Here is a 14,877-nt window from a genome sequence, read left to right as displayed (position 1 = left end):
TTAATAATTAAAGCATACATATGTACGTACAAACAAAACTCAACCTGTATAGGTGTAAGTAAGTAAAATACACTTAAATAATATTTTGAACATAAAAGGAACATACAATACATACCAGTAAGTAGAGGTCTATCAATAGACAAAGGAACATACGGATCCAAATACACACACACACACATACACGCAGACTCACATTCACAAATACATACATAAGACAAAAGAATAGAATGTTCCCTTATCAAATTGTTTGCAAAAAATTAAATAAAAAAACTATCACATAAAACACAATAATAAGTTTGTTACTTTTGTTGTTCTTTCCGTCTTCTCAACGAAGACTTCGCACTTTAGAAAATTTACGTCTTAATCTTACGACCATGTTTCCCAGGATATTTACTGCGATCATGACCGTTTTGTCGATTTTTCGAAGTGCCATTTAAACGCAAGATGCCATTCGATTTAGAACGTGATTCGAAGAGAACATCTGAATCGGTTTCCGAATCTGTCAAAGATGTGCGTGAGTCTGTAAGAAAGAAAAAAATGGAAAGATTTACTTTTTCCTATTAAAAACAGTAAGGATGGGCTAAATTCGGGCTAATCCTTTGGATACCCTACATTAGTCGTCAAAATTAAAATTTGCTTAAATTTGAAATGTTTAAGTTCGCCCAAAATCCGTTTTTACTAGTATTGTAAAAGTCATAGAGGGAATCGTTGTGCAAAATTTTGAGAAGATTGGATGGTAAAAGTAAAAGCGTGCAAAGTTCGGCCGGGCCGAATCTTATATACCCTCCACCATGGATCGCATTTGTCGAGTTCTTTTCCCGGCATCTCTTCTTAGGCAAAAAAGGATATAAGAAAAGATTTGCTCTGCTATTAGAGCGATATCAAGATATGGTACGGTTTGGACCACAATTAAATTATATGTTGGAGACCTGTGTACAATGTCAGCCAATTCGAATTAGAATTGCGCCCTTTGGGGGCTCAAGAAGTAAAATAGAGAGATGGATTTATATGGGAGCTGTATCGGGCTATAGACCGATTCAGACCATAATAAACACGTATGTTAATGGTCATGAGAGAATCCGTCGAACAAAATTTCAGGCAAATCGGATAATAATTGCGACCTCTAGAGGCTCAAGAAGTCAAGATCCCAAATCGGTTTATATGACAGCTAAATCAGGTTATGAACCAACTTGTACTTTATTTGACATAGTTGTTGAAAGTAACAATAATTTCAAAATTTCATTCCAATCGGATAAGAATTGCGCACTCTAGAGGCTCAAGAAGTCAAGACCCCAGATGGGTTTATATGGCAGCTATATCAGGTTATGAACCGATTTGAACCATACTTGGCACAATTGTTGAATATAATGACGAAACACGTCGTGTAAAATTTCATTCCAATCGGATAAGAATTGCGCAATCTAGAGGCTCAAGAAGTCAAGATCCAAGATCGGTTTATATGGCGGCTATATCAGGTTATAAACCGATTTGAACCATACTTGGCACAGTTGTTGGATATCATAACAAAACACGTCGTGCAAAATTTCATCCCAATCGGATAAGAATTGCGCACTCTAGAGGCTCAAGAAGTCAAGACCCAAGATCGGTTTATATGGCAGCTATATCAAAACATGGACCGATATGGCCCATTTACAACCGACCTACACTAATAAGAAGCATTTGTGCAAAATTTCAAGCGGCTAGCTTTACTCCTTCGGATGTTAGCGTGCTTTCGACAGACAGACGGACGGACGGATAGACGGACGGACATGGCTAGATCGACATAAAATTTCACGACGATCAAGAATATATATACTTTATAGGGTCTCAGACGAATATTTCGAGTAGTTACAATCAGAATGACGAAATTAGTATACCCCCATCTTATGGTGGTGGGTATAAAAAGCTATGTATATGGCAGATATATCTAAATCTGAACCGATTTCTATGAAATTCACTAGTCATCTAAGGAGTCACACGAGAAAACTAAGTGCCTAATTTCGTGAGAATCGGGTAACAATTGACCAAATGAACTGATTTCAACCAAAATCGGCACACATAGTAAAACTCATTAAAGAAGGCATTGTGCAAAATTTTAAAAAATCGGTTGAGCAATACGCTTTAGAGGCCCTAAAAGTAGAAATTTGGTGATCATATACCATACTAGCCGAACCGGGCCCGCTCCGATGCGCCTTCTTTAACTATCGAATATCTTTTTAGGGTGGGGACACTTCGACCTGAATGGGGGTATCGAATTCGTGCCGTTGCAACCTATGAGCCTGAACGCGTTCGAATCCTGGCGAGAACATCGGACAAAGAGGTGTTTATCCCCTCTCAATGTTGGCGACATTTACGAGGTACAATGCCATGCATAGTCATTTTAAAAAATTTCCTCAAAGAGGTGTCGCACTGCGGGACGCCGTTCGGACACGGCTATAAAAAAAGGTCCCTCATCATTGAGTTTAAACTTGAATCGTAAAGCACTTGGTTTCTGGTGGTTATGTTCTTCCTTAGGGTAATGTTCTCATTAGTGGAGGGATGGCACCTCAGACATTTCGACTCAAATATGGATATCAAATTCGTTCTTTATTCCCAACGGAAATGAAGTTCAGTTTAGGGAGTGCTTTAGGGCGTACCCCAAAAAAACACTTAGCTCCATAATTGGATATAAAATTCGTTTTCTACTCACATACCTTTCATTTGAGTCCCATATTGTCATAATGGATCAAATAGCCCATTTGACGCATCTTTAGGAGGAAAAGAGCCACATAGACTTGAACGCAAATTTCAATTGTGTTCCATATTGACATGAACTTCGAATATATCTCTTTAGAGGAGTTTTGGGGTTGGGGGCCGCTAGGCACTTGGATCCACATTTTAATACCATATTCGTTTTCTGGTCTCCAATACCTAACCCCAAAGAAAATCTGTTCAGCCAAGTATCATATAGTCATAATGGGTCTAATTGAAATTGAAACATTTAAACAAGTTAATTCGCTGTCCCTTCTGCAGAAAACGTAACGGAGCAGGACAATCAATCCAAACAACAACAAAAGGTAGACATTTAACCTATCTTAAATGTCATCAACGTGTCATCACCTGCAGCCATGATAGGAGGGTTAAACAGAGCATAGGTAAACTCCCTGTTTCACAATTTATGGAATTCATACCTATGCATGTAGATCTCCATCAAGGCTTGGGATGAGCAGTACTTTAAGGGGATTTGTTACTGGAGAGAGAAGTGAAATCGGTTTTTACGATTCTCCATTGCTAGAATCCTTTCATGGATTTAAGAGCGGAATCACTTTGCATTTTTACCAGGGAGAGAACACACTATAGGCAGACAGACATTTTGAGGACCTTGATCTTGAACTTCGTTACTTTAACTGCAAATTGCCCATGACCATTTCATTAAGGAACAAACTTCTCACATATCAATGAGTGTTGTCTGATTCAAGTTTAAGGTCAATGATAAGGAACCTCCTTTTAAAGCCGATTACGAATAACGTGCCGCAGTGCGACATCTCTTTGGAAAGAAGTTTTGACATGGCTTCTATGCATGGAATAGTACCTCACAATTGTCGCCAGCTTTAGAGGGTATTACCACCTCTGAAAAATTTTTCTCATGCTCAGGGCAGGATTCTAACCCAGACATTTAGAGAAATGGGCGGACATGCTCACATCTGCGCTACGGTAGCCTTCATACTTCCACTACGATAAATTGCGATGAGGGTTCTTCGGCTGGGATTCTCAAAAAATTTACGGTTTAACAACATGGATTGATGGTTGATTATCGAATCAGTCATTGTTACGTCGCCAAAAGGTTTCGAGAGTGACTAGACAGTACCCACAGCTTTCCACCAAGTGCTCTAAGTGTTCTGCCCTTAAATTCTGCTTATGGCCGTTGGGCAACCCATTGATTTCCAGATTCAGTTCTCCGATTCTAGGATCAATAGGATTGGCTGGACGCATTGCATCAACCTCATTTAAGAGTTGCGCATGCCAGCACTGGGAAATTATACCGTCCAAGTTACTGCCGTACGCCTGGGTTTGATTCGTGGCGAGAATAAAAAAAGTTCTGCGGTGTTTATCCCTTCCTAATGCTGGCGACATTTGTGAGGAACTATGCCATGTTAAAACTTCTCCCGCACTGCTTCTCAAACTCAATTTCCAATGGATAAAAATTGTGGATTCTAGGAACTTAAAGAAGTCATGGCAGAGGATTTATTTCACTGTGAAACAAAATTCAACTTTTCGAATTGAGGAACATTATTATCTTTGACCTCGTCCTCCTAAACTATTGGCCAATCCGTTACCAACTTAGAAAAAGTATTACTTTAACCCTATAATGTACTTTACATTTTTAATAATTTCTGGCTTTCGGGTAATGTTTAGGATTTTGGTATATTCGGAGACCTATAGTAGAATTTCATAGCGAACATTTTTGTAGAAAACTTTGATCAACCACAAATTCATTTTAAGTGAGTTTTTACCGTTTTTTTAATGAACCAAAACGACCCCTTTAAAGGTTTGATTAAGGTTTAAAATGTTCCACCTAAAATACGTTATCGTAAGCCGAATATTTACAAAAATGATCCTAAGGGGGGGATCCTCCCCCATTTTGTTTGATTACTTTTCGATGTAAACTTTTTGCCTCTTCTTTCATTGTCTGTGCATTGTTTCCTGTGATTTTTTGTTGTGCTCCACAGTGTTTACAAGCTACACAGTTGCCTTGGAAATCCTTAATAGTCAACAACAATCAAGATTTCTATAAATTTTGGTGTTTTTTTTTCATTTCTACTTTTTGGTTTCAAATTCTTTAAGTTTATGCACTTACAATTAGGCGCTTCTTCGTCCTGTGTTCCAATCAATGAATACTTTTGAACTTTTGGTCTGGAACGTGGTTTTTTCGTTTGCCTACAGGCAATGGCAATGCCCCAAAATATGGCAGACAATAACAACAATGATACTATGACACCCACAAAAACATAAAGGACGGACCAATCTATGGGAGGAAAATACAGAATTAAGACAAAATAAATACACAATAGAAAGCAAAAAGTTTTTTTTTCATATTCCATACCACAATTGGCCTCCTCGAATCCCCAGAAATATCCAAATGATGGCATCCAAAAGGCTTCACAGAAACAGGCTCGTGTATCAGAGTTGCAAACACCATGACCGGAACATTTATTCTGGCAGACCATGGTGCGAACATCGGCAAACACTGTACCCAATATGGAGGCATCTCGTTGTAGTTTCTCTTTAAGCAAACGCTCTATGGTCAAGCCATCCACGGGAGAAGTTTTACCAGCTTTTTGCAACTGTTGAGAAACAGAAAATAAGATATCATAGACTTTTTCAGTTTTCATACAGTGTTTTTCTTACCTCCACATAGAACACCAATATGGCGGCATTGGTTCGCGAATCATGCTGCAAGTCACGCACTTGGATCTTCATGTCACCCATTAGCAGACCAATTTTTTGCACAATCGTTGTCAGAGCGGAATGTGTCAACATGGATATATTCATGGGCAACGTTAGTTGTACCAAATTCAAGAGCATAGGGTCGGGATGTATAAAAACGCTGGCAGTATCTGAACTGGTCAAGCCTTGATCATCACTTACGGTTAGTTTGAAGACATAACGTCCAGACACCAAATTGGTTAGCTAAAAGAAAGACCCCAATTAATAATCGTCTTATATTCTTATATTCTACTTACAATCATTATGGGACTGCTATCCGTATTGCCCACAATCTTGCCGGCAGCCAAACTGGCATCTTCGCGAGTCCATTGATATTTCGATACACCCAAATCATCCGAAGAAGCAGAGCCATTGAAATAAATCGCTGACACTGGCAAGGTAATGCTTTGGTCGCCCCCAGCATTTGCCACTGGTGGAGAATTCTTCTCTTGCACCACTTTTAGCCACATATGATCGCTGGCAGTGTTATTGCTCTCATCAACAACGGTGAGTTGAAATTCATAAGCACCCAAAGTAAGACCAGTGGCATTAGCTACCTAAAGTGTTTTCAAAAAAATTACAAACCGACTATTTAACACAAAAATCGATTACCTACCGTTTCATTTGATCTCAGTATCATGGCTGTGTTGGGTCCACTTACTTCTTTCCACTCATAGGATTTTATGCCTATATCATCTGTGGAAGCAGATCCATTGAGCGTAATCCAGTTGGTGGGCAAATTTATAGTCTGCAACGAAAACGAAAAAAAAAATGAACAAAAGTTTTCCCATGTGGCTATGTATCAAACTTACCATATTCGTACCCGCCACTGCCACAGGTGGGGAATTTGTGGGTGGCTTTACAAATACATGAACCTTGGCTGTGCTCGATTGGCCACTGCCATCAGTCACCTTTAAAACGAATGTATACATGCCCTCTTCCAAATTGGACAACTGCACGTAGGGTGTTCTGGTGTTTTGCATATCAACAGCCTTTGCTTCATCGCTGGCATCCTTGGTCCATTCCCAGGCAACAATTTCGTGATCATCCGAGCTAGCGGTGCCATTGAGGGTAACATTGTTGTTGGGCAAATAGAGTATAACAGCATCTCCAGCATTGGCCACCGGGGGGTAATCGGTGCCTTTTAGCACTGTTACATTCGCTGTTGTGGAATTTGTAACGTTATCGGTGTCAGTTACAGTCAACTTAAAGGTGTAATTTCCTGGAGAAGTGAGATCAGTCAATTGCAGTGTGTTCACCTCGGGTAGCTTAGGTTGATATCCAATTGGGCCGGAGACTACTTCCCAGTGCCATGATACAATTTTATCATCATCTATGCTGGTACTGCCGTCTAAAATGGCGTTTGTTGTTGGCTGCCTGATGGTCTGTTCGCTGGGTGTTATTATCACCTGCGGCACTCGGTTTATACGTTTTTCTGGCAGGACTGTAACATTTGCCATGCCTTCACCATAAGTGCCATTATCCCCCGTCACGGTTACCTTAAATGTATACAGGCCCTCGGAGAGGTTGGATAATTTGACCTTCGATTGACTTTGGTCGGATATGGTACCATTCATGGGACTTTTGGGTTGATTGATAAGTGTCCACAGGTACTTATATTTGGTATTGCTGGACTGTTCATCGGGTACGGTGAAGGCAGCCAGTGTTACTTCTTTCTCGGGCAAACGCACTTCCTTCGAGACGACCGATACCATCAGTTTTTTATTTGGTTCAGTTTTGGGAGTGGGTTCAGTCTCTGGCTTCTGCATTGTCGTGGCTTCATTGGAAGATGCCGAAGCCATCATTATGTTATGAGCTGCTCCTGTTTCGTCCATCAAGTTGTAGTCCATGGAGTCTGGCACACAAACCCGCAGATGATTGCGCACAAAACCCCGTATACATTTACAAATACCCGTATTTGTATCTACCGAAACGCATTCCTCATTCAGGGCGCATCTTGTAGCGCCCTCAGATGTCATGTCTGGACTGCAAGTTAGAAAGTTTGTTAAAGCAGCCGATTCGGGCGACAAGTTGGCCCTGTAATAGGACAAATCTTCGGGTAATATTCCCTCATTCTCATCCAGTGGCGATGACATTAGCAACTGTTTTACCCTTTTTTCGGCCAGAGGGAAATCATCATCTTCATCATAATTCCCCGGAGACGATTCAGCCGTACGCGAATAATATGGGAGTTTATGAGGTTGTTTCCAAAAGTTCAGGGAATTTATGTTTTCATTACCTTCGGTCTCATCGAAGGGCATCATTTCGTTTAAGGCTTTTGAGGACTTCAGCGTATCCAGCCATGAGTATTTCTCTTTTTGCGTATCACTTCTCACCGGATTAACCAACACCATCTGTATGCGCCCTGTTGGCAGTGTTCTACGCTCCTTAGGCAGACATGCCTCATTACTCACACAACGCACATGATAACATTTGCGTTTAAACATAAACACCACATTGCAAGTGTTATTGCGTCCTTTTTCGCAGCAAGCCTCCACACAAGTACGCAAGTCTACTTCGCCTTCATCCGTCGAAGGATACTTTTCATATATTCCCGACTTGGATTCATCATGGGGCATGGCACTCTCAAAAACATATCTCACCATATTGGGACACAGGACCGTCAAATCACCATCTCCCACATTTCGTGTACTTACGGGTGTATCACCTTGTGTGACCTCATGCCCAGCAGTTGGAATTTCTGTAGTAACAGCGGTGTCCGCTGCTAAAATTGCTACCACATATGTTGCAAGCAGAACTAACAACCTCATCTCCCAGGCAATAAAAAATCTTGTAATCATCATGAAAATCTGAATATTTAAATGTTCACTCTATTTCTAGCAATGTTCAACTTTTATGGGCACACAAAAAAAATTAGTTCTTTACTTTCGGTTTGCTCTCAAATACATTTTTTGTGTTTTGTTAAAAAATTTTTTCGCTACCAAATGGGATATAGCTCAGTGGCAGAACACAGTCGATATGCTTTGTCAAAACAAATTTCTTCTTCTTCTGGGGACGTATATAAACGTCAATTCTACCACCATATGACTACGGCAGTGAAACAGTAAAAGGGCTATGTTGCCACATGTTTGGGATTCAAGTTTTATGGGGGTTGGTGAGTTGCGTTTGTCGTTTTGTTTTAATTTGTTTGAATATTTAAACTAAAATGTTCTTTGAGTAGTACTTTCACAAACGTATAAAGATTTTATCATCGCCCTTTTGCAGGTAACTAATTTAAATGTTATGTAACTAATTTAAGAGTTTATCCGATCAAATAGAAATTACGATCAATTTAAAATTAAATTAAATCAGAATCCTAACATTTTCTATATATTGTTTTTTTTTTGTGATGAAATGCTGTATCCCCTGAGGATTTTAAAACCAAATAAGGTACTTATCTATTATTACGGTATGTAAAAAAATAGTCGGCAGTTTTGCCTTTTTCAATACATCCTCCTTTCGAGTACAAATATTCAATTCTATTGAAATTTGGTTTTTAAAATTCGAAATTTTGTTTTAAGATGTAATTAAAAAAATTTTAATTTCTTTTATTAAATTCCTAAAAATTTTCAATTTTATGAAAAATTAGCTTTTTCACCAGCAGTCGCCAACATTTTCCAATGATCGGCAGGATCTGGCACTCAAATGCCGACCACTGGAAAAGCCAATTTTTTATGGTCCCTTAAGGCGGCAATTACACCTTAAAAAAGTCATATTTTGACCGAAAAGTTTTTTTATTATGAAGGGCAATAAAAACTTTTTTTCAGAAATGGAAAAAAACAATCGGCGACATCAAAAAATTATTTGGCCACATTTTAATTTTTTAAATTACCTTAAAAACAATTTAAAAAACTTTAACACTTCAAAACGTTGATAACACTAACTGTTTTTTTTTTTTTTGTTTAGAGAAACTTTAAAGTTACACCAGTAGATACCCCTCTTCATAATAAAACTAAAATCATTTTAAACTATTAAGTCGACCGTTCTTTCTTTGCCTTGCCAAAACAACTTTAATCAGCTGTATTACATTTTTAAGAGACAACACAATCTACGGAGTTATCGATAACGCAATAAGTCAATCGACATTGAAGTATGATTGTAGCACAAAAACGTTAATTTTGAAATAAGCACATGTAGTATTGTAGGTTGTTGTTGTTAGGTTAAAGATGGTGTGCAACTAAATAACCCGCTGTGTTCTGCGATTTCAATTTTCCCCGCAAATCAGTTTGTTATTATCACGTAAACACAAAAATAAATTGTCAAAATATTTCTTTGGTTTTATTTAGAAAGGTTAGGTTAGGTTGAATGGGTTGGTTACCATAGCACTCTTGTTCCATTTGTATGGGAAGGTAAGCAAATTTATAGGTAAAGGTCATTGCCACAAAGGTAAAAAATATGAAAGTTTGGGCATGATCGGTCATGTTTTACCTGTATTATATTGGGTTGCCCAAAGAGTAATTGCGGATTTTTTAAAAGAAAGTAAATGCATTTTTAATAAAACTTAGAATGAACTTTAATCAAATATACTTTTTTTACACTTTTTTTCTAAAGCAAGCTAAAAGTAACAGCTGATAACTGACAGAAGAAAGAATGCAATTACAGAGTCACAAGCTGTGAAAAAATATAATATATATGCATTTTTCAACAAGGAATAATAGACTACGTCTAGACAATACGGTGATAAAAGCAAGAATCTTAAAATTTTGCATGAAGGTTGCAAAAGATAGAGAGCGTCCAGCAGGATATTGATTTGTACTAAAAAGTTACGAAATGTACTATTTTTCGTACAACCGTTCGAATTGTACTCTTTCCCGTACCACTTGACGAATAGAGCAGGAAAGGCTATAAAGATCGATCTACAACACTGACATTTTGTATGAAAATCGTGGTATTTGCTACCAAATAGTACTATTTGGTACCAATAACCACTATTTAGTACAAATAAGTGCTATTTGATACCAAAAAGTACTAAATAGTACATACTTAGCACAATTGTTGGAAGTGATATCAAAACACCAACATTTGAGCCAAATCGAATAAGAACTGCGCCCTCTAGAAGAACAAGAAGTCAAGACCCAAAATTGGTTTATATGGCAGCTACATCAAACATGGACCGATTTGACCCATTTACAATCCAAACCGACCTACACTAATAATATGTATTTGTACAAAATTTCAAGCGCCAAGCTTTACTACTTCGAAAGTAAGCTTGCTTTCAATAGGCAGACGGATAAATTAAAATGTCACGACGACTAAGAATATATATACTTTATGGGGTCTTAGACGAATATTTCGAGGAATTACAAACAGAATGACAAAATTAATATACCCCCATCCTATGGTACAGGGTATAAAAATACCCGAAAATCTGAATTTAAATCCAATCCAGGCGAATTTAAGCCATATTTAATATGGATATTGGAAATTATAAAGAAACATTACAACCCACATTTTAGTCAAATCGGCTATTAAATGTTTTCTTCAGGGGTTAAATATGAAGTAAGTGTGCAAAATTTGAGCCACTTTTCTCACTAGGTCGAAAGTTATTGTGCTTTCAACAGAAATATGGATGAATGCAACTCGTTAAATGGACATTAGTTATAATGGCTATAGAGAATATGGCAGAATTATACGAATGTATTATGAGAACTAAAAAAGTCCCTATACTCATAGGAACAAAATTATCTTTTAACTGATCTCAGCTTCTTAGACACATTTACATTTTCACTTAGCACATATCCCATCTTTACGCTAGCCAAGAGAATTTATTCCCATGAAAATAAGCAGCCAAAAAAAATCACTATGCGTTGCATATCATTGAATGGTTGGATAACAGGAAGAGCTGCAGAATTCATTGACCATCTTAAGTAATGATGGCCAGTCAACAACAAAAGCATAGACATGTTACCATTACCATTTTTCTGGTATTGAACACCAAAGCCGGTATTGCATCAAATCACTTAGCATCGTTCTGTTCAAAAAAGAACAAAAAAAAAAAGAACGTCTCAAACATTCCACATTCCCTTTCAAAGATAGTTGGACCAGAACTTGCATTCAGTCTTGCTCCAACTGTTATAACGTGTACAACAACTTGCACCTGTTCTGTGTTCCAGTGTTCAATTCTGATTGAATGAAGCGATTTTGTTTTTGCCAAGTCCAAAAGAGAAAGATGCAATCAATAAAACTGGTTCAATGTGTAGTGGTGGTATTTTGTGTGGCATTAATACATTTGCCAGGAGTTCACATGGACACAGATGAAGATGAAACTAATGTCAGCGGACGCATAATTTATGATCAACGTCAAAGTGGAAAATACAATATACATGTTGTTATAAAAGATGTGGCCATTATTGAAATGGGTCAAAATGAAATCGAAGATGTACGTAATTTTATTGAAAGTTCTTTAAGTTTTAAAAATTGATTTTAATGTCACCTGACTTTAAGAGATGTGGTTTTAAAATTCAACATTCAAGAAAGGCTAAAGATCATCCAAATCGAATTTTCCAAAATTTTTGTATCTGAAGGGGGAGAAGATACTTCTTTTTCGTTGGTATACAAAAATGTATCTTGGAGATGATTTTACTGTTTAACAATTTTATCAATTGAATAAACAGGCGTCTGAGGTAGAAAGTACATGGGACCCAAAACTATTGATGCTTATAATTTTGAAGCTTCACTTCTCTGATATGATACTTAATCGAAAAATTAGACAAAATCATAAATGTGCAACAGTTATGTAATAATTAAAGCCAGATATAACCCTTTGATCCTTGAAAAGTTTCAGCCTATGATTTACTTCATGCAAATGTATACCAGTCCAAATGCATCAAAAATACTGAATGATATGCAATAGGCTGTGGTGAGTGCACTGCAGTAACGTCATAAAGATATTTGCAGAACATATTTACAAAACCGGGCTAAATGCCCAAAAGAGAAATACCTATCATCAGTTCGTCGGCGAATTTCAAGCTAACGCCTTTGAAAAAAACTTTTAATCAAATCAATATTGGGTAAATTTAAAGCAAAAGGCAGGTACTATATTCGTGTTTCCCACGTCATAGAGATATTTGCGGAACATATTTACAGAACCGGGCTTAATGCCCAAGAGAGAAAAACCTTTCGTCGGTTCGTCGGCATATTTCAAGCTAACGCCTTAAAAAAAAACTTTTAATCAAATCCATATTGGGTAAATTTAAAGCTAAATGCAAGTACTATTGGGTTGCCCAAAAAGTAAATGCATTTTTAATAAAACTTAGAATGAACTTTAATCAAATATACTTTTTTACACTTTTTTCTAAAGCAAGCTAAAAGTAACGGCTGATAACTGACAGAAGAAAGAATGCAATTACAGAGTCACAAGCTGTGAAAAAATTTGTTAACGCCGACTATATGAAAAATCCGCAACTACTTATTGGGCAACCCAATATATTCGTGTTTCCCATTTGAAAAAACATGTTTTTCGCGATTACTTTTTTGGAACACTGAAAAAATCTCGATGTCAGCATAATTTCCCTCATTCTAGATGGTGAATTTCGAAATGTTTACAAAATGCTATTATGGTTGTCGAAGACGAAAATTCTAACATTTTTGGTATCACGTAAATAGAATTCGACTATTAAATTTGGCGACAACGAACGATATATAAGTTAATTGCGGTCTAAAGTACATCACGCCTGTTGGTTAAAAGGGTATGGAGCCAAATTTTATATAATTATAGCCTTCGACAACCAGAATAAGGGTGAATATCTATTTTTTTAATTTTATCAATAGTAATGAGGGAAAGTCCAAATGAATGAAAATATTGTTTATCTAAAAAAAGTAATCGTGAACAAATTTTGATTTTGGTTACGAAAAGCGAACCTAGTACCAGCCTTAAGATGTTAAATTTGTACTATATTTCCAAATTCTTAATTCGATTTTCATATTGATCGGTTGAATGTTCTTTCACATTATAATTGGGGTCGAATTTGGATGTTTGATTCGTAGTGTACTTTCAATACCTTTCATTTAAATTCCACAGTGTCTTTAGATACTTGGCCAAAGTATAAATACCGAATTTGTTATCTTCTCCCAAACATCTTTGAGTACCATATAACCATAATAGGTTTTTGTCCGTTTGAGTGAGGGGTAGGCGGGCATCGCCACACGCACTCTCACCGGGACTTCAACCAAATTTGGGTTTCTTATTTCTACTAAACACCCCAATTGATTTCCCTCTATGGCGGAAATTGGATTATAGCTCCTCTTAGACCCTAAACACAAAAACGAAGTTCGTCTATGCATAGTGTTACAAATAAGGTGTATTAAAAGTTCAACCCGACTTGTTTTTTTTTCTAGTCTAGCTACAACGATGAGGACTACTATTACGATGACAACGATTTAACTGTCAAACCCATTACTCTCAATCCTCCAACTTCAACTTCTACAGCGCAAATACCTACATCCACAACCACCACCACGACATCAAAGAGTGAAGAACATTCAACAACGCCTAACATGGAATCAGAATCTTCCACTAAACAAGCAACTACCGAAAGTGAAACAACATTTCCAAAACAGCAAAAAGATGAAACGGCAACATTGACCCCAGCAACCATAATATGGAATACATTATCATCAATTATTTCCAAAAAACCCATAAAAGAAGAATTATCACCCCCATCACCAACTCCATTTTCAAAACACAGTAATGCTCATGTAAGACCCCGCAGCAAAGTTGAGCCAATTTATGCCATTGATGAGGAATCTAAGGCTAGAGAAGACTCCGTGCCCATAGATGCTGAGCCGAAGCTTATGAAAAATTCCAAAATATTTAAAGTAAAAGTTCATAGATCACCCTATCCACCACATCACTATTCGCCATTGAAGATACAATCAAGACGCTGCCGTTCGAATCAATATAGAGATATAAGTGGCAATTGTCGCACCAAGAGATCGCCTTCCAGTTCACTATTGTAAGCGAATTTTGGAAAGTGTTTGTATGACATTTCAATTTTTTTTTCTTTTTATTCCATTTTACTTTTGGTTGATTGTAAAGAAATCGCCTGTTCCACATGTTGGTTACATTACCCTTCGTCCATGGCGAGCAGCATCAGAATGAAGACTGAATCTAAAATAACACTTTGAAAATAATTTAATTGTAACATTCCTTTTTTTATAATCATAATAATAATACAATATATCTATACTAATATAGTGTTTTTGTATTTTTGTGTGTATTATTTAAACTCCAATTTGGGATAAATTTGTTGAAGAAACGTAGTTCAGTAGTTCAATTTGCGTTTTTACTATTATCAAGAGGAATTTTTCGAGTTTTCTTTTTTTCATTTCATTACTAAAATTTACAGTCAACATTTTTTAAATATATTTTGTTTTAAAACTTTATATAATTTCTGTTTTTATTTATTGGGT

At 37.1% G+C, this 14,877-nt stretch overlaps 2 protein-coding genes across 2 annotated transcripts; one reads left to right on the top strand and one right to left on the bottom strand.

Annotated features, from left to right (window-relative positions):
- Window positions 1–347: 347 nt before the first annotated feature.
- Window positions 348–8,449, bottom strand: LOC106080821 (dyslexia-associated protein KIAA0319-like protein). The gene is made up of 7 exons (XM_013242398.2): window positions 6,279–8,449; window positions 6,083–6,214; window positions 5,724–6,023; window positions 5,389–5,670; window positions 5,084–5,324; window positions 4,838–5,005; window positions 348–520 (listed from the first exon to the last, which is right to left on the bottom strand). Exons 1-7 carry the CDS (start codon window positions 8,268–8,270, stop codon window positions 354–356), a joined length of 3,282 nt encoding a protein of 1,093 aa, XP_013097852.1. The 5' UTR covers window positions 8,271–8,449; the 3' UTR covers window positions 348–353.
- Window positions 8,450–11,591: 3,142 nt separating this feature from the next.
- Window positions 11,592–14,580, top strand: LOC106080832 (uncharacterized). Its single transcript, XM_013242418.2, has 3 exons — window positions 11,592–11,845; window positions 13,804–14,420; window positions 14,504–14,580. The coding sequence occupies exons 1-3, from the start codon at window positions 11,597–11,599 to the stop codon at window positions 14,571–14,573; spliced, it is 936 nt and encodes a 311-aa protein (XP_013097872.2). The 5' UTR covers window positions 11,592–11,596; the 3' UTR covers window positions 14,574–14,580.
- Window positions 14,581–14,877: the final 297 nt, after the last annotated feature.

Source organism: Stomoxys calcitrans, chromosome 3 (assembly GCF_963082655.1).
Source record: "Stomoxys calcitrans chromosome 3, idStoCalc2.1, whole genome shotgun sequence".
Taxonomy (NCBI): domain Eukaryota; kingdom Metazoa; phylum Arthropoda; class Insecta; order Diptera; family Muscidae; genus Stomoxys; species Stomoxys calcitrans.
The sequence above is the reverse complement of the archived record's forward strand: the minus strand, read 5'-3'. Positions and strand labels throughout refer to the sequence as shown.

Excerpts from the sequence above, each read along its gene's own strand:
- LOC106080821 (XM_013242398.2), bottom strand. The coding sequence starts at position 8,270 with ATGATGATTACAAGATTTTTTATTGCCTGGGAGATGAGGTTGTTAGTT. Across the intron at positions 6,215-6,278 it reads CAGTGGCGGGTACGAATATG|ACTATAAATTTGCCCACCAA; the intron begins GTAAGTTTGATA and ends TTTTCGTTGCAG. Across the intron at positions 5,325-5,388 it reads TATTGGTGTTCTATGTGGAG|TTGCAAAAAGCTGGTAAAAC; the intron begins GTAAGAAAAACA and ends GTTTCTCAACAG.
- LOC106080832 (XM_013242418.2), top strand. The coding sequence starts at position 11,597 with ATGAAGCGATTTTGTTTTTGCCAAGTCCAAAAGAGAAAGATGCAATCA. Across the intron at positions 11,846-13,803 it reads GTCAAAATGAAATCGAAGAT|TCTAGCTACAACGATGAGGA; the intron begins GTACGTAATTTT and ends TTTTTTTTCTAG. Across the intron at positions 14,421-14,503 it reads TCGCCTTCCAGTTCACTATT|AAATCGCCTGTTCCACATGT; the intron begins GTAAGCGAATTT and ends TTGATTGTAAAG.